We start from the raw sequence: 18,641 nt of genomic DNA, 5'->3' as shown, positions 1-18,641 counted from the left end.
TTCCCTAGAAGGGGCAGTTCAGGGCTGTGTGAGTAAGTGAAGCCCACAGACGCTTTTGAGCTGGATGTGGAATCCTTAATGTGTGTGAGCACCTGCAGAGCGAGTTAGTCCTGGAGTGCCGCCGGCGGGCAGGATTTTTCTCTGGGAGTAAAACCTAAGTCTCGTTACAGGCAGATTCAGTCTCACCCTGTGTCACTACTCTAATAGTTAATCCATCAGGAAACATGAACTTTCATTTTATTTTCTCTGGAGATTTAATTATCAAAGCTTTGACGAGTAAGTTACAAGGATAGAATAGTTTTGTAGCTGATTATATGTGATATTTAAGCAGATCTGATGGATCTGGGAGGGAAAAGAAAGCCTACTCTGTTATACATCTGTTATTTGAAGGGAGTGACTGAACTTAGTATTTTCTTTCTTCTGAGTGGCACATGTGGATTGTTCCTGAGCAGTTATACCACAGTGTAAGCTTATATTGAACTTTCTATTCCATTTTCTAACAACGGTCAGGTTATTCTGAGGTAAATGTATTTGCAGTAACAAAAGTGGCTATGTGCAGAATAGGCTGAGTGTAAAGAAATTTTTTTAATTTTCTAAATGAAAATGTTTTTGAAGCATAAATTTCATGATAAAAATTACCGTTTTTGCTAAGTGCTGAAGTTCTAATAGTCCAGAAAGTCAGAGTTAAGAGTCCCATTCAAATCTCTGTTCTCTCAGTGTCAGCTCAGTCACTCACTGTGCCTTGCTAGGCAAGGCTCAGCGTTCGTTTTCTGTCCATGCAAAATTGTAGTGGTTTGAGTTGTATCCTCTTTTTTTGCAGTATTTCTGAAGTATAAACGAGAGCAGATTTAAATAAAAGCAAGATTCTAAGAGAAATTCATGTCAACCATGAAAAACGCTTGGACCACAAAAAGAATGTATCTGGAAGGAACTTTTTTTTTGCAGAATGTTTTACTGAGAGGCAGTAAAAAGACAAAAATGTTAAATAATTGGATCCCGAAGGTGCTGTATGTAATTTTGAAAAGGATATGTAGTGCCTGGAAAGGCTGTGAAGTTATGTTTACTAATAAATATTCTAAATCATAAGTTTTATGGAGATAATAGGGATAATAATGATAGGTAACCTGTAACTTACAACTGTTCTTTACCAGTAGAATATCCTGTAAATCTGTCCTTGTGGTGAACAGCAGCACTCACTTAGACTAAAAATAATAACAGGACCATGTATCTTGGATCTCAGGAGACTATTGGTGTTTTTGTAGACAGCAGACAGGAGAAAAAGGCATTTTGTCCTTTTTACCCCAAGTAATCCCCCTGGAAAATTAAACATGTGCTATGAATTGATATCAGCTCATGCCAGGTTACCTCCCTAAAGAGGGCTGCTGCAAACACTGTTGCTACATTTCTTGGACAGCAGTTTGATGGCCTGTGTGTATGATGGATATTTTATGCTGTACGCTACTGTGGAACAGTGTGCTACTGTCTGCCCCTCAGAGACCGCTGGTGAGGTGTGCCACAAATAACTGGGAACAGCAATTGCTGTAGCCCTATGGAGAATCTCAAATACCTGCAAATTAAAAATGTTACTGAAATATTTCTCTGTGTGTCTGGGAAAGCTGTGTTGGTTTTGTTTTTTAAGGCTTAACCCTGCAAAACAGCAGTTCCTCTTGTCTTGCTGTGGATTCCTACTGAACACGGGGATAAAAAAAATATTAAGCAATATATTAGTAAGAAGTATTTAGAGAAACCACGAACCTTTTTTTAATGGACCACCCTATCCAGTTTCTGTTCTTTTAAGGAAGTTTTTCCTATTCATGACTCATTTCACTCTTTGGCTAACATCAAGGGAAATGGAATAACGATTAAGCAAAGGAATGTATGTGGGTTTTTTTCTGGTTTTGTCCTTTTTTCAAAAACTTTATGAATTTTCTGCATAACCTTGTGTAAATATGTATGGATGTAGAAGCTTGACGACTGTGACAAGGTAAAAAGTACACTGGTAATACTTGCTTCTTAATAATTTTTTTAAACTGTTCCTTTTAGTTCTACAAGCTAAAGTTATGCTGGATACCCCAGACTCCCCTATTCAGTTAAAATGACATGCTCCAGGCAGCCAATTACACAGAACTGTTAAGTGAAATTAATGAGATCACCCCTAGATTACACTTTGTGTTTTATTTTCATTTTATAGGTCTGTACGAGCTGCTGGCTGCATTGCCGGCCCAGCTGCAGCCACATGTGGACAGCCAGGAAGACCTGACCTTCCTCTGGGATATGTTTGGTGAAAAAAGCCTTCATTCACTGGTGAAGGTAAACCACGTTTAAGTCAGATTCTCTTTGAGAAGAGCATATGGAAAAATGTTTTGAGCGCCATCTAGTAAACCAGTGACCAAACTGTTGCTCAGTGAAAACAACAGCCTTGTTTTAACTCTGTTTCTGTCAGGGGTGGAAGTTGTTAAATAAGTTTCTACCAAAAATACATAGATGATTTCATTTAAGAGTGATGTTTTGGCAGTGTAATGCTAATGCAGCAAACATATGTTGTTTGCCCTTGTTTAGAAAAAAAGAGTAAGAAATAGTAGTAGGAAATCTGAGACTTCTTTATGGTCAACATTCAAGACCTGGAGTTTAGCTTAAATAAATAAATGTTCACAGCAAAAATTAGAAGGAATATATTTTCTGAGGTCAAGTATGGCAACAGTTCAGTAGCCACATTAATTTAAAATAATTTCCTTTAACAAAGTCAACTGAAATTCTAGTAAGCTGTTTCTTTTTTTGGCTTACCTCCATTTAAAATTGTGTTTTGCGCATAAATACATTGGACTAAGGTAGGACCTAAAATAAATTTGGAAGAATACTTGAGTAAAGGTCCTGCTATGAAAACGATCAGCAACAAGAAATCAAAGCATGCTATGGGAGTATGCAGAGCTACCCCAATAATGTTAAAATTGCTTATAGCAGAAAAAATGGGACCGATCATCTGGTTAGAAATGTTTCACTCCTACAAAATGCTAAGCATGTCTTCAGTCTGCAGTACAGAGCTACTTCAAGGTGGAAGGAAATTCTGAGGTCTCAAATGAGTCAGTAGGTGGCAGTAACCTGTGCCGTGAATATATCCAGACTCAAAGAGCAGAATTTATTGCCCTTGTCAGTCGCTGATCTAGAGGAAGCTTAAAGTTGGCATTATTTTGATGTAGATTTGACTGTTTCCGTTTCCCATTTGTTTCAACTATCTTATTCTGGAAGAAGATGTAATAACGTTGATACTTGGCCAACATTGTTTTCAAAATAGCTGAGAATGTACACATGAAAGTAGACACAAGTACTCTCTGGTAGTTGATACACAAAAGCACTAAACAGGGGAATCATGCTTGAGTGCTTGGCAGTACTTGCTTGCCTAAAGAATTTAATCAAGGTTTCTGAAGTGCAGTGATTCCCAGACTCCTTATTGCTTTGCTGCAGCTGTCTGTCCAGGTGGCTCAGAAGGGCACCACTGCAAGGGGAGCACTGGTCATCTTTCTAATATGGGCTGACAGTGGTGTGCATCTCGGCAAAAGGTTAGGTCAGTTGCTAAATTTTCATTCTGGACTGGGAATTATAGAAGGCTGGCTAGAAAATGAGTGTGGATCTGTGAAACTGACATTTCAACATTTGCTCTCATTTTTTTTTTGAGGTAAAACCTAAACTTTTTCAAACTCCTTCACTTGCTCCCTTTTACCAGGAGAAGACAAACATACCATGACAGTAACTCTTTACTCATCTTGAGGATGCTCTCAGTTTGGAAGGGTTGGCTCTCCTAGTGGCTCTGCTAGCTGTTACCTGGTTATCACGTTGCTTGTTATTGCAGGGTGGATTGGTCTTTCTGATTTCAGCAAAAAAGAGTTCATGAGAAAGCTTTCTTGAGTCAGATAGAAAGTTTTGGGGATCAGTCCAAATCCCCAAATAGTCACTTTATTGCAGTTACAACAAAAAGGCATTGAAGTATTCCAGCCATCTTTATTATTTTTCTTGTACGTTTTAGGTGCAAGTATTAAATGTACATGTAACTCTGACCCTGTGAATGGTTCTTTGAATGTCCTATTAAGTCTCACACTATCTTAAAATAGACTTAATTCTTGAAACTGCATCTTTAGTGTTCACTGATTGCACTTCTTTAATGTACCATATTAATTTCATTCAGAAAGTTTTGTAAGTATAGGAATTGAGACTATTAAGAGCATCTGGTCTGACCCAGTGCGTATCACAGGCTATCGAACCTCACCTTTTGATTTCTGTGGAGTTCAGGTATAGAAAGTAGGGCATGAAGAGCTTTCAAAGGGTTATCTAGTTCTTATCCCTGCCCCAAGATAGGCTTAACTGTATCTGAAACTCATGGTATTTATTTGAGCTTTAACACATTTTTTAGAAGTATTCAGTATCCTGTCATGTTTCAGAGAAGGCAGTCCATAGCCCTTTTGGGAGAGAGCTGTAAAAGCAAAAGAACAAACCCCATCTGCCACAGTTTTTCCCTGTTACAAGGCTTCAGAAGTGCCAAATCTTTCGTTCTGGGTTCTGGTGTCTTATTTGAAAGACTGTTTTTCCTAGCAATAACTTCTTAAAGTCAACTGTACGTGCAAAGACAAATGTTTTTAATTCCTCAGGGAGAGAATGATGACAGATACTTTGTAATAATAACAAAAAAAAGGCAGCACGATCTTAGAGCCAGGGATGTTGTGATCCTGGTATGTGTTGGTTTCGGAAGAAAATGAGCATGGGTATACTACTAACTAGGCGCTAATATTTCTCTATTTAAGATAGACACCCTGCTTAATAAAATTTCCTATGCTGATCTTACCTTACTGTTTAAGAATTTAAAATATTAAAAAAGAGATTATTTTCTAAGTTTAAAATTGATAAAATGTTCCAAATTGCATGAAAGATTTAAGTATAAAATGAACTTTGTACATTTTCCTGCAGATATTCTAAGTTTTATAGGTATGTAATTATCGTAGTGTTTTCTATATTGTTGTATACTATGGCATATGGTTTGCTATTCTGGCTCTCTTAATATTGAGAAGAAAGAAAAAAGAAATTAAAAAAAAAAAGCCCCAAACCTTGTCTTGGAGTTCTCTTCATTCAGTATTGTTGGACAGAAATCTCTTTTGTGAACTTGGATCAGCCTGAGCTGTTCTAAGAAGTCAGAAATGGAAAAGTTGTATTAGATCATCCAGTCCATTCCCCTGCAAATACTGGATTGTTCCCTACAGTGCATTCCTATTGTAGTAAGTAAAACCAGCAAAAACTGATGCAACTGTTCTTGCTGTCCCTTTTCTCAATAAAGGAATCTGTTGATTAGATTTTAGTTCGCAAAGTATAGAGAAGAGGGAACCCACAACTGTTGTTGACAGTTTGAAAGAGAAAACTGGCTGTAGGTAGCAAATGTTTAAAATTTGTCTCTGCTTCCCTCAATTTGTTACTTCCTTGTCTTATTACATGACTCTTAAGTTCTACCAAAAATCTTCAGCCATCTCATTACTTTTTATATAGCAGAGATCACAGTAATTCTGTAGAGATTTATAGAAAAGAAATGCGAAGAGATGATCCTTCAGGATAGCTGTGAGCACTAACATAGCTGAAACCTGAAACAGTACACATGTGCTCTGCTTGGATTTTTTTTTTTTTTTTTTTTTTTTTTTTGAGGAACAGAAGGGATAAATAAAGTTCTGTTCTGACTACTCTTTTAGCTTATTTTTAGAGGAGCTGCAAGAATTTCCATGTGCGTTTACTTGCTGTTAGTGCACCAGACACATGTTTTACTCTTTGTTTAGCTCTAGGATGAAGCTTCTACTTGCACTGTTGCCTTAAACATTTCTGATTGTGGATATAATGCTTAAGAATTGATTAAGCTTATCTGTTGGGCTGCTACTGAAGCATTTCTTAACGAACTGCACTTTACTGATTGGTTTTGGCCAGCTCAGAGCATGTACAGTACCGTACTTTGCATTATGAAAAAGAAGCTACAGCAAGTGGTGTTGCTGTTCCTCTTGATAGGGAAGAGTTTCTACATCCAAAAAGCAGTCGTGGCACTGGAAAAGAAAAGCACTACTGCAAAAGTTAGGACTATTCAGTCAATCTGGTCTGATTTTATTATAACTTCATAGTATTTTGATAGCTGGCCCTGCAAAACCTTAATTTGTGCTAATTTTCTGTTAGTTTCACCTGAGTATGACTTGAAGTTCTGAGAAATTATTTTTAGTGTGTGCTAACGTTTGGCCATGTTGATGGCTAACAACTTTTCCAAAATTAAAATTGTTGAAATAGTTGAGTGTATCCTCATGCAATTTCTTTGGAGTGTAAATTGAATCATATGATTACATAGCCCAAATCTTACAAACACTGTGATACAGAAGTATTGAAAGTTTCCAGTGTGAAGACCCGGATTTCTCAATATGTAAATATAGATGCTTACTGTGATTCCTTTGTTGGTAATGAGAAGAAGTAGAGATAGCATTTACAAAAGCTGGGCTTACTAGGGCAAAGCAAAAGGGATTGATTTGACACACACTTACAGTGATAAAATCAACAAACTGCAGATGATGTGCTGAATCTTCAGTCTGGACTGGTACGAGCCTGGTTCATAGACAAGTTTATATACGCTCCTATTTTTTACCCAGAGCGTTATACACAAACTCCATGAAAAAAACCTGTTAGTCTGTAGGATGAATGGCTTTGCATCTAGAGAATCAGAGAATCTCAATAAAGTTTCATGGCATGTTTTTTTGTTAGAGGATAGACTAACTCATAACTGTCCAACCTTTCATCTTGAAAGAGCTATGCAGGTTCTTCTGGCACTTGTGGAGGGGTCTCATGGTGCAGCTTCCACTACCCTGTGATGTGTCAGTTGTTCTACAGCCAACAGCCATCACGTGCATTCTCCCGTGTCATGCATCCGAATGGTCAATGCTCCTGCTTGGGCACGAGCTCAAGCTTCCACACATTTAAATCTTTTTCCTGAGAGAATATAGAGGAAACAGACTTCAGATTATATGAGTTGTTCTGAGGAGTCATGTGTGATGACTTGCTGTTCTGAACTCATTGTTCTGAACTTTTGATGGAGATGACCCACAGATGGAGGGAATGATACCTGAGGATGTCAGAGGACTTGGAGGGTGATGGTGGCTGAGGAGGATGTATTAGGTAGCATAAGAGCTGAGCGTGACACAAGTGATGTAGAATAAATGTTGGAGATTGTACTGAGATGGAGTTGGCTTTCTTCATGGCAGCCCGATGATGTTAATGTTGACTGCTTCTACACTTCAGGTTTGAAGCTGATACTGAACTATATTTAGCTGAACATATGAAAGTTATTTACTTTCTCATTACTTTGTTCTTCATGTATACTTTCTCTAGAACTAATATTTATACAATCTCAGTTGGAACTGTCTGTTTTCTGCAGGTTATAAGAACTCTTTTTTCTGTTAACCTTTATCTTACATAGAAGATGGAGGGAAGCAGGGTGTGTTTGTGAGGGGATTTTGGTGGCTGATATGTTTGCACCTGTTAAGAGAATGGTGAAAGCGGTTTCTGATTTCAGGGCAGACAAAACCAGCCACCTCAGAAGGAGCTCAGAGAAGCTGCATTACCCAAGTGCAGCAAGCCTAGAAAATGCACTAGAAGAGAAAGTGAGACTGGGGTTTGGTAGACCATAGGTGGCACCTAACCTCAGATTGAACAGAGGGGGTGGATTGTGGGTTTTGGGAAAAGCGTTGGAGAGATGTATGGACCACCATGGAGTGGGTGGAATTATTGAAACTGATAGCTTATTCACCAAAATGCTGCTTTGGTACTTGAAGTCCTGAAGGTTCTTTACTGCTGAGTTCTCAACTGTATTTGTATTTAAAAAGCTGTGCCTCCCTGGTAAAGGGAATAGGCTGCAGTTCTGTCAATTCGTGTGGAGGTCTGAAGTGCTGTTTGCTTTGGAGATGGGAAAAAATGAAGGAAAAGGCAGTGTGAGTAAGCATTTACCACCTGGCCATCGGGAGGAGGAGGTGTGAGTGTGGTGGTTGGCAGCCAGTAACAATTCAGGGCCAATGAAAAATAATTGTTCTTCGTGCTCTAGAGGAGAATCAAGCAAGGTTGCTTCTTAGTTATAGTTTACATCTTTGTCAGAGAAAGCATGCAAAGCCTACCGATGGCAAGAGTAAAGCAGTCACTCTTGTAATGCAGACTGTCCAAACAATGCACAGATGTGGTCTGTTGTGCCAGTTTTACTATTTCTGGCAAGGGGAGAAGGAATTTACTGTGGTTGAATTCATTAATATTGATGTACTAGATAATAGGTGGCGGTTATTTACCATTCTTTAAATCCAGATAATCACAGATCAAGGAAAACTTAATTTCTGTAAGGATGTCCTTAATTCAGTGAATGTTTCGTGTTGTAATAGGTGTCCAGTCTTGCCTCAAGTCCCATTGGCAAAACACACAATACACAATGTTTTCAGCCCTGCGGAACTATCTAGGAGTAAGGTGTATGTGGAGAGTATTATTAAGATACAGAATCTGCAAAGAAATATGAAAGCTGTGTGGAAGAAATTTAAGGCTTTTCTTTCTTTTTCTCATTGTCTGGAGAGGAAGCTCGATCTCCAGTTAATTTTTGAAGCCTCCTGCTTGGGTTATATGTACGGAATACATATGGAAGAGTGCTAGAATTTTGGTACTCTTCTCATCCAAAGTATTTGTAGGTAATGATCTAATTCATATACTGAAACAAACTTGACACGTGCTTTCTGCTTACCTAAAGATGAAAATTATTGGAAAAATAATACTCTGTAAGAAAGCCTCTTGGTGACTGACAATAGTTTGCATTCGTATTTGGAGTAATTACCACTGAAGCAATGAGTCATTTTGCTTCTATCAAAATTACTGCATTCAAAAAAACTGTAATGCAAGGTGTTAGTCCTTATGAAATGCCACATAGATTTAAAGTGCTACTTTTGAAGCCAGAGCGATTTTTTGGAGACTTGCTCAATAGCCAGCAACTGAAATCTGCAAGTAAAGAGATTGCTCTTAGCTGGAGGCAGTCAGCTGCCTTTAAACTTAATTTCCATGGGAACAGTGATCAGATTAATCAAAATAAGGTAATTGAAGTTTTATAGAAAGTAGTACAGGATCTTTACTTTATTCAGGCTGATATTGTTTCCATGGAAACATTAGGGAAAAGGTAGCTAGTAGCCAGGCTTTGAGCAAATGATTGCTTCTCTTGTTGAGTTTGGGGGGGGTTTCTAGTTAATATGTGCATATGTATGTGTTGAACCCTTTGACTTGTTTGTGCTCTTATTGTACAAAAATGCAGTACATCAGGTAACAACTGGGCAAAATAAGCAAAATAAAAATGGGTTCCTGTTTGAAATCATAGCTAAACTCCCCAACTTTTCAAATATTACAACATGTAACAGGTTTACTGTTTCTTCTCCAAGTAAAGACAAAGTTGTTTTGCCATGTGCGTTCACACATACATAACTGTGCTTATTTGTGCCTTTAGTAAAGCAAAAAAATGTAACTCCGATTTACTGAGAAAGTGGTCAGACGTAGCTCTGGGTGGTGTAACCTTGTTTGTAAGAAAATGCGCATCAAGTCAGTGCCAAACTGATAGGTTAGTGCAGTTGTGGTGAAGTATGGATCTTATGCGATGGTTCAGCTAAAAGTATTTGTTATAATTGTAGCTAGTACATAGTTTACTAGGAAGCAGGCAGCTAGTGGACATAAATAATAATTTTGTCCTGAAGTCTATTGAATGGGTTCTCCTGTGGTAAATACTTCTTTGAATTATTTTTCGTATGTTTTTATTTTGTACTTTTTGGTAGCAGTTTAACTGGATGTCTAGCGTTAACTTCTTTGTCAGAAGTTTGGACATTTGGTATCTCTAGCATCTTGCAGTTTCTACATCAGAGTTGCTAATGGGTTTAGTAATAGGTACTTGCAGCTTTTCAGCTAGATTTTTATAAGGAAGTCCTGTTCCTGTCATCAACTCCTGTCAGCCCACTTTGCTAAAAATAATAATAAGAAAACAATTCAAAGATCAGTTTCCAAAGTATCAATTAAATTGTCTTGCTGACAGTTTAGTCTCATAAAAGCTGTAGAAGTTGGGTTGATATCAGAAGTCTCTGCAGGTATGGTGTACCAGCAAACTTTTGAAATTAAAAATAAAGCAGATAAGGTTATTAAATCAGAGGTGTGAAGTGTTGGTCTATGACTATTACTGAAACTTGTGAATAAATCAGTGCTTTGGAATGTGAAAAAACTTTGGGTTAGGTTAAAATCCAGATGGAGGCATTTTTTTGGATCAGTGGTAATTGATTTAAAGTTTCTGCTGGGAAACCTCCAAAGAGTAGCAGAAATCCAGCCAAAATGTACTGGATGTAAAAGAGGTAAATCAATCCTTCTAAGATAAATAGTTTGTAATTTCATTGTTGCCGAGGGGGCAATATACCAGCCCGGTGACAAAACCGGTGCAACAGTTTGAAGAAAAATTTTAGAACCCAAATCTGTGCTCATATCCAGATTTTTCTTGTCCTGTTAAGCTTGTACATTATTTATTTAACCAAAGTCATACATTTTTTTGTCTATGATCCTGAGGCCAATCAAAGGTCTCATAAGCTACTCGGTAATAGTAGTCTGATAAATCCAAGACATCCAAGGATAATGTAATTTTAAACTGTTTTTCTACAGTGTTCTTTTCCATTGGACCAGAAGTTCTGTGGCAGAACATGTGAGGGAGTGTTTAAAACAATTTTTTTTGTTACTGTCTTCGACTATTTTCCTTTTAAGAACAGAAAGTCATAACTACCCAAACAAGCCTCTGCAGTTCAAAAACATTATAAGACAGATGGGATGTGATAGTTAAAATCCTTCTGAAGCATGGAAACTGATACAATAAGATTTAATAAAAATCTTAAAAATAAGATCTGGCAAAAATGCCTGCCTGTGTTTCCTACCAGCGGGTTTTGTTACTGCTTACATGAACTTTCCTTCTTTTTTTTTTTTTTTTTTAATCTTGGTTGAGTCCATTCTTCAACTAATCCTCGTGAAGTTAATTTGTGGAGTTCAGTAACAGATGTAATATTACACACATCCTCACTATCTTTCCTCCTTTGTATGAAATACAGACATATATGCACAATGTTTACTCATCTTTTCTTTTTCTGTTCCCTATTACTTTCCTTTCTTCTGTGCTGCCTTAAGCACATTTTGTTTTGTTTTGTTTTTGGGTTTGTTTTTTTTTTAATTTTTTTTTTACGATCATCTCTCTTATAACTCTTTTTTCCTGTTTAAAGCATGGAGAGAAGAGAGCAACATAGTATGCTACATGTGCACTATTCCTTTAGGCTTACAGATAGCATCATTTGTATAGCACTGTTCTCTTAACCCCAGGCTTTTTATCTAATAGCCATTTCTCTGTGTCTTTGTAGAAGCCAGCGCTCACTTTGCAGGTATGGTGATGTCAGTGGAAGTTCACTTCAAACATAAGTTACATTAAGTTGAGAGCTGCAGCATGTAGGTGCTTAACATACCGGTGTTATCCACATGGTGTGCAGTCACTGCAGAGTAACCATTAAGTTGCTGAAGAAATCAGATTTAATAGAATACGAAGCCTAAGGCTTACTTGTCTGTGCAAATTGGGGGTGAGTATGGAATGTATGCGCATGCAACTCTATGGTCATGTATTTTGCAGCTGTCTCCCCCCCGCCCCCCTTCCATTTTTCTTACTAACACCCAGTTATTCCCTCAGTGTATCCTGCCATATATGTCTGCAGGCTGCTTCTGTTTCTCATCTACTAAATAAGGATTGGATTAATTCGTGGTCTCTTAGGAAAATTAAGACAGTAAATGTATAAAGATGAAATGTTTGTATGTCATGTTAATGTAGCCATAAAAATTCCAAGGTAAGATATTACTCTCACCTAGTTTGCATGTTTTTGCAAAGTAAGGCTGTTTCATTAAATGCAAACTAAATGAGATATTTCATCTTTTATACTCCATCACTGCTGGAGTTTGAGAGTGTTATGAGAGTTGCCAAGTGTAGCCGCCCCCAGGATGTGAGGACTCCTCTGTCTTGGCTGCAGAAGCCCAGTGTGGTGCACTGAGAGATGGATGCGGCTGCTACTGTTCCCATTTGCAGGTACAACCAGTAGCAAGCCTGAGCGCCTATGCCACTAGCCCAGCTGGCCAGAAAGGCTACCATAGGCAGAGCAGTGTGCCAACAGCGCTCGTATAAACAAAAAGCAGACAGCCTGGTCCCATTTCTCCTCTCCAGCTGACCAGGGCTGAAGTTCTCTGCTGAAAACACATGCACCTTCGCTCTCTAGATTTCTAAGCAGAACCACGTTTACAGATTCCTCAAATACCAGCACTGGCTCCAAGTCCAACTAATTAGCCATGCCTGGACTCTGGGCCCTTTACCCAGCAGCTGGTTAAGACCTTGAGTCCTTCTAGATATTGGTCTTCTCTTACTCGCTGGCTACTCCAGCTTAAAGATTGCTAGCGAAGTACACACATGATTAGATTCATTAGGGAAATATAAACACACGCTGTGCTTATCAGTTTCTGGACCTGGATCTCAGTCACAGACATGCCAACCAACATTACTGATGCAAAAGAATAAAATAATAATCCATTTTGACTTCTGAATTCCATTTCTTATTTTCATTTAATTATCTACACCTTAACTCATGGTACTAAATTCATCAATATGCCCTTCTTGATGCAGCTGCTGGTCAGCAAGGACACATTTTTGCTGGTTCGTTCTTGTTTGTTTCAGAGAATATTATGCCAAGTAGGCACTTGGTGCTCTCCCCTTCAATGTTCAGTTCGTTTTCCTCTGGTTTCTCTCCTGCTGCCTTTCTGTGAAACACCCTGTTTCACAGAGCTCTAACATGAAATCACTGCTCCCAAGAGGAGGAGATTTTGAACCTTGGAGCCCAGACTCTCTTCTGCCCCAGTGGCTCTGGTACAGTGTGACCCTTCATGAGGAACATGGTATTTACTGAGTGATGGGGACGGTGGTGGGTCAACAGTCTTATTTTGTCCATTGGAAAGCAAATCCGTATTGTCTCCATATCTCTTTCTAACTTTTCTTGTTGACTTTTGCTAGAAGTCACAGCCTGCACAAGGTGAATGCCAGTGATGTCAATTATTCACAAACACTACTGCTTCAATTATTTTGACATTTAAGAGTTAAAAAGAAACCAAACCTGCCAGCTGTAAATGCTAGGGATTATGTATGGGATAGCTTCAGTGCTGCTTTACATTTAGTATGGATATCATCTTCATAAAGTATCTTCAATTTTAATGTGCTTTACAGATTGTGTTTCATGGAAAAGAGCACTTTTTGTTGAGATTTAGTGATTAAATAATCCAGTAATGACACTACAGACATATACGGCTTTAATCAGGATCAAACCATAAATCAGGGTACAATTTTGAATTTCCAAGTTTCAAACGTTCTAGGAAAAAAAGTAACCTATGATTGTAATCATGTTAATCGGCATTGAAATACTAAGCTGGTGATATTGAAGTTTGGTATGTCATTAAAGGCTAACTGCAAATCATACCATAGCACGTGCCAAGCAACACAGTATTTATAGTCGTGTGCCTATAATCTTTCATCTTGAAACATCCGCTTTCTACCAATTTCTAACTAATTCTATCTAATAATCTGACCAAGTTTTGCTATTGTCTTCTCCCAAAGAGGAAGCAATATTTTATTCTTGATGCACATCAGTTAACCACTGAGTAAGACCCGTGGCTTGATCACATCTTCTGCCCTGCATCTGCTCTGTCTCTGTGTTTCCTGAGTATGTATATTGGTCTTCTAACTTACTAGAACTGGATTATTTGCTATTTCTTTTCCTACTGCTGAATGAATTTTTAATGTACAAGAGACCTTTAACTCCCTTGATGTTATGTGCATTTATTCTCTTTTTATTATTCCTATTCCTATTAACACTTTCATAACCATTCTGTCATGGCATCTCTGTGGGAATGTCCTGCTGGTTTTTACTTATTTCAGCTTTTTCACTGATTTTTCCAAACCTTTAAGAATGTAGATAAGAGTGATTTCTAATACACCGAGGTTGGTCTTCCAAAGATGGGTAAAGTTAGACAGTACTTTGATGTATTTCAGTTTAGCTGGGGGAGCTCAACTGAGTTAAGCTGGAGCAATATTTATAATTTGTTGTTCTAGTAAGTGTAAATGGACATTTTTGTATGATATAAAAGAAAATCTGTGGCATAAAAATGTAAAAGAATAATAATCCCTTGTTAATGATACTTCTTCCTGATACTATTTAAAAGTTTTCTGGTTTCATATTCAAATGCAGGGTATAGGAGGCTAGGTCATTGTGGCTGGTGCTTTGGTTGCATAGTTGGAAGAAGGGGGCTGGGGGCCGATTCCTGATTGGAAGCTCTCGGGAAATCTCTTGGCCTCCCAGTAGTTGATACTTTTGTATTGCTGGTCTGTATTTTCATAGGTCCTTATTTCTTGAAGAATAAAATTGCTGAACTTATCTCTATATTCTTTTTTTATGATACTAGGAGTGCCAATACAGCTCACATGTTTTTGTTACTGTCATCTCCTCTGTCATTAGGCCATTTCTGCTGTTTTCCACCAGCTTTCCAAAAATTAAAGATACGGCGTGGCTGTAATTTTGTACACCAGTACAAATACATTTGTGTTACCCCTTCCAATATAAAAAGAAGTTAATATGTTTGCTTTGATTTGAAGCTTCCTGTAAAATGGGTTTGCATGTTTGGATGATTTAGTGCAAAAGCCTGGAGTGCGGTGGTCTGAAAAGGTACAGGGAAATGGCAGTAAATATCTCCTAAATTACTGCATTTTTTCCCCAATATTTTGATATTATTTTTCATATTCCTCTTTATCCTACAACACAGATTCCACTTCAGTGTTGGTGTTTTTCTGTCCTCTGCAGGGAAGGCTGAGAATTAGTTGTATCCATTAACACTATTGTAATTATCTGATTGTACTTATTTGGGACATTTTATTCCTAACACATCTCTCCATCCTTTCAAATAAGATTCAGATCCTGTCTTCGTATTTTTTTAAAATTAAAATTCTTACTATAAATCTGGTTTGTTGGTATTAATTAATTTATTAGAATCTCTGTTTTGATTTCCATTTAGTTTGAATCATAGCCTGGCACCTGGCTGTGCTGTGCAGACCTCAGCATCTCCTGTTCTTACATTCTGTGACTTTTGAAGTACTCACTGCAAGTCTTCTTGTGCGGTTTTTATTGATCTTAATTTTTTTCCTGTATCTACATATTTTCCTCTACATTTTTCTGTTTTTCTGAATTGTCACCTATTTGTACAGAATATTCCCAGAAGTAAAACTAAAATTGACTTTCCCCTAGTGCCAGGTAGAGTAGGGAAGAACAGAAAGTCATCCTTTACTAACTACCATAAAGTGCCTTTTAATTATACTGTTTATTTTTTAAGTTTTCACAACTTTATATTTTCACTTTTACTTTAGGTCTGGGATATCGCCAGAGATGTCTCTGTCCCTCATTGTCCGAATTCCGCTTGGTTTGTTGTGATCTGTGTGGAAAGTTGTGCTGCCTGTCAATCGCGTTTTTTAGAAACCAGGGAAGACCTGAACGCAAAGCATGTCCTCGTAGGCGTTCTTTGCTTTCATGACCATGGCTTTATTAAAAAGTGTGTAAGCAAATGCTTAATTTCACATTTGTGACTTGTCCTAATACTCTTAAGCACATACTTAATTTTGGTGATTAATTGTTTTCTGGTTTGTTTTGCTTTGTTTGTTACCCTGGGCTGGAAACAGGCAGAGGGAGAACGGAACAGTAATATTTTTAGCTCACTTGCCTGTTGGCAGAGGCTGGTGGAAATTTTGCCAGTTGCATTTAAGCACCCTCATGTGCTGCTGCTTTTTATTTGTGAGTCTTGCATGCAGTTGGTGTATGGGAGGGTCTACTACTGTTAGCTTTTGCATTTGAAATTCTTCAGCATTATTTATATGCACTTAAGTCAGTTTTTAACGTAAAACTGACTAAAAACCACTTTCTAGCTTTCACATTTGAGAAATGGCATCAATGAGTGTGGTTAGTTCTTTGGATCTGTTTTAGTTTTTGTTTTAGTGTAGGTTTAGTTTTTTTAACCTCTTTTAAATTAATTACTTTGAAAATGTCAAAAATATTTAATGTGTAATTTTATTAGTGTTTTGGGTTGTAATCCACTGATTGTGGCAGTTCAGTCTGGTTTTAGCAAAAGTTGTGTTTACAGCAGAATTCTGCTCTGGTGACGGAGGCCTTAAATAAAAGGGTTTTTTTCATTGTTTACATGCTTCAGAGTAGCTTCTTTTAAAGAGTGGTGGATTTTTCTTGAGCTGTGTTAGGGGAACAGAAGAGTAAAAATAGAAAATAGTAATTAAATTGTAATTGTCCTTTGCATGTGTATGAATAAGTAAAAGGTGGGGTTTTGTTCTTCCTATCAATAAATTTTCATGTGTCTGTACATGCAGCTTTCAGTGTTAATATTTTTCTTAAAATGTAATTTATAGTGGTATAACATAATGTTATGAATTAAAATGAGAGAGTTTGGGGTTTGTCTGGGGTTTTTTTACATCCAAATTTTATTAATTACTTGACCCGTGCTGTATCATGACATGATACAAAACCTGAACAGTGAGTTACTATTTCTCGTATCACATAAATTGTACAGACCCCACTAGATGGTGCTAATTGATAAATGTATGTCTCTGTTGTGTGTATATATATATATATATTTAATTTTAACTCAAAGCCTAGAGTCTTTGTCTGTGACTAAAGTTTGGGTTTTAAATGGGTTAATTCTGTATCATTGAGCTGTACAGAAGTGATCTCTTCAATATTATTAGGAACTCGGGGAACCTGAATTTAACTGGATCTTTGAATAACTTGCACTGAGTAGAGACTATAAGGGTGATGTCTACTGTACTAAGCAGGAATAAACGAAACTCCTCATGATTTAAATTTAGCAGGCTCTGCCTGAATAGTGAGTGAAAGTGAAAAACCACAAGTCTATGCCGAGGTTTCTCAGTCTGTATGCAGCAAATCCTATTTTTTGTCCGTTTTCTTTAATTCGTGTTTAATTTGCGTTTCTGTAAAGTCTTAGTTATGTAGAGAGTGGAGCTTGGTGAAAAAGCCCAAAACTGTCTGACAACTAGAAGAGCAGTTTAGCCTTCGTTCATGTTAGAAATCTGTTTGCCTGGTGAGCAGGGTTAAGAAAGTTCTTTCCTTTGGATTTATATTGTTAACAGAACAGTGGAAATTGCTTGCTTTTGGAAAAATGTCTGGAAATTAGGTTCTCTATAAAGACGTAAAAGTAAAGACCTTGACTCAAATTTGTGACGAGTGTTCAAAACCAGTAATATCGGGTGAAATGAAGATTAGAAAGCAAATTGTTTACAAGTAAAACATACTTCTGGGCAAATGAGAACCTTTTGATGTTTTTGCGTTTTCTGAAGGAATGGACAAGGCATTTACTGAGAGAAGTATTAGGTCTAGGCACGTATTTGTTTTGTTTCTAGAATCTAAAAGAAATCTTGAATTCAGCCTTCAAGGAAGGCTATTAGCAGAGAATTGGAAACTACTGCTCTTTACTGTGCAGTGCTCTACCTTCTTAGCAGATTTCCAAAGACAACTCTCATCTTTCAGTTCTGTCTCAGTTTAAAGCTGCTTCTTCATCTGTATTTATTTGACAAAGCAGGACTGTACAGTTGTTCATTTAAAACATGTCCTGACAGCTGCTTTATTTGGAAAAGTGTTCTTTGAATTTAGGGTTTGGGTTTTTTTTTTTTTAAAGTGCTATCTCCATATTCTTAGCAGTTACCTCTTCAGTCCTCTAATTTGGACTCCAGGAATAATTTAACAGGAATGGGTATTAGTATTGGCACAGAAAGTATCGTAAATCTATGTTCAAATTCACTTTATGGCTCTTTCTTTGCTAATCAGCATACCAGCATAAAGCAGTGGGAAATAATGGAATATTGGGTTTTTTTAAATTGCTAAACTAGATAATCAAATTTAATCTCAAGTCATGAAATGTTAAGCATTGCAGTTTTCCTAGATGTCTCTCAGCAATAAGATGACAGTTGTTGCTGTGTATTTTGTGCTTAGAAGGACTTTAGATAATGATAGCTTCCAAAACCCAGTCAGCCAGCTGTTGACATGATCTTTGTTCTTTACATTCCAGCTGCAACCAGTCTGTTTCTTTCCTTTTCCAGTTTGTGTTTAGTAGTATAATTATTTTTAATGCTTTTAGATAAATTTTTTCTTTGAAATACTCAAATCTGATATTCGAGAGCAGGAATGACTTTTTTTTCTCTCGTACAGAAAGCTTACTTTTCTAAGAAAAAAATCCTCCTCTCAAATTCGTAGATCTTTAAATTTGAAGTACCAAACCCCAAATGGAGAAACACTTCTGCTATATAAAATAGTAACATTATACTTGTGCTGTTTGTCGTAAAGCTGAAGAAAGTTTTACATTTCTTAAAATCTGACCAAGAAGTTCTTAATTTCTGATGTTTTAGATCAATTCTTTGGATTATTTGTTATGCGTAATAGCTATTCAAATTGGTTAGGCATACATTT

General features: G+C 37.3%; 1 protein-coding gene across 1 annotated transcript in view; it reads left to right on the top strand.

Annotated features, from left to right (window-relative positions):
- Positions 1-224: 224 nt before the first annotated feature.
- The window catches only part of MPP7 (MAGUK p55 scaffold protein 7), a 96,989-nt gene continuing 78,572 nt past the window's right edge, over positions 225-18,641 (top strand). The window contains exons 1-2 of the mRNA XM_086467327.1: positions 225-276; positions 2,192-2,310. Of these exons, the coding sequence (XP_086323453.1) occupies positions 225-276; positions 2,192-2,310 (171 nt within the window). The remainder of the gene's footprint in view (positions 277-2,191; positions 2,311-18,641) is intronic.

This window comes from Leptosomus discolor, chromosome 6, assembly GCF_034619465.1.
Source record: "Leptosomus discolor isolate bLepDis1 chromosome 6, bLepDis1.hap2, whole genome shotgun sequence".
Taxonomy (NCBI): domain Eukaryota; kingdom Metazoa; phylum Chordata; class Aves; order Leptosomiformes; family Leptosomidae; genus Leptosomus; species Leptosomus discolor.
This window is presented reverse-complemented; position numbering and strand designations above follow the sequence as displayed.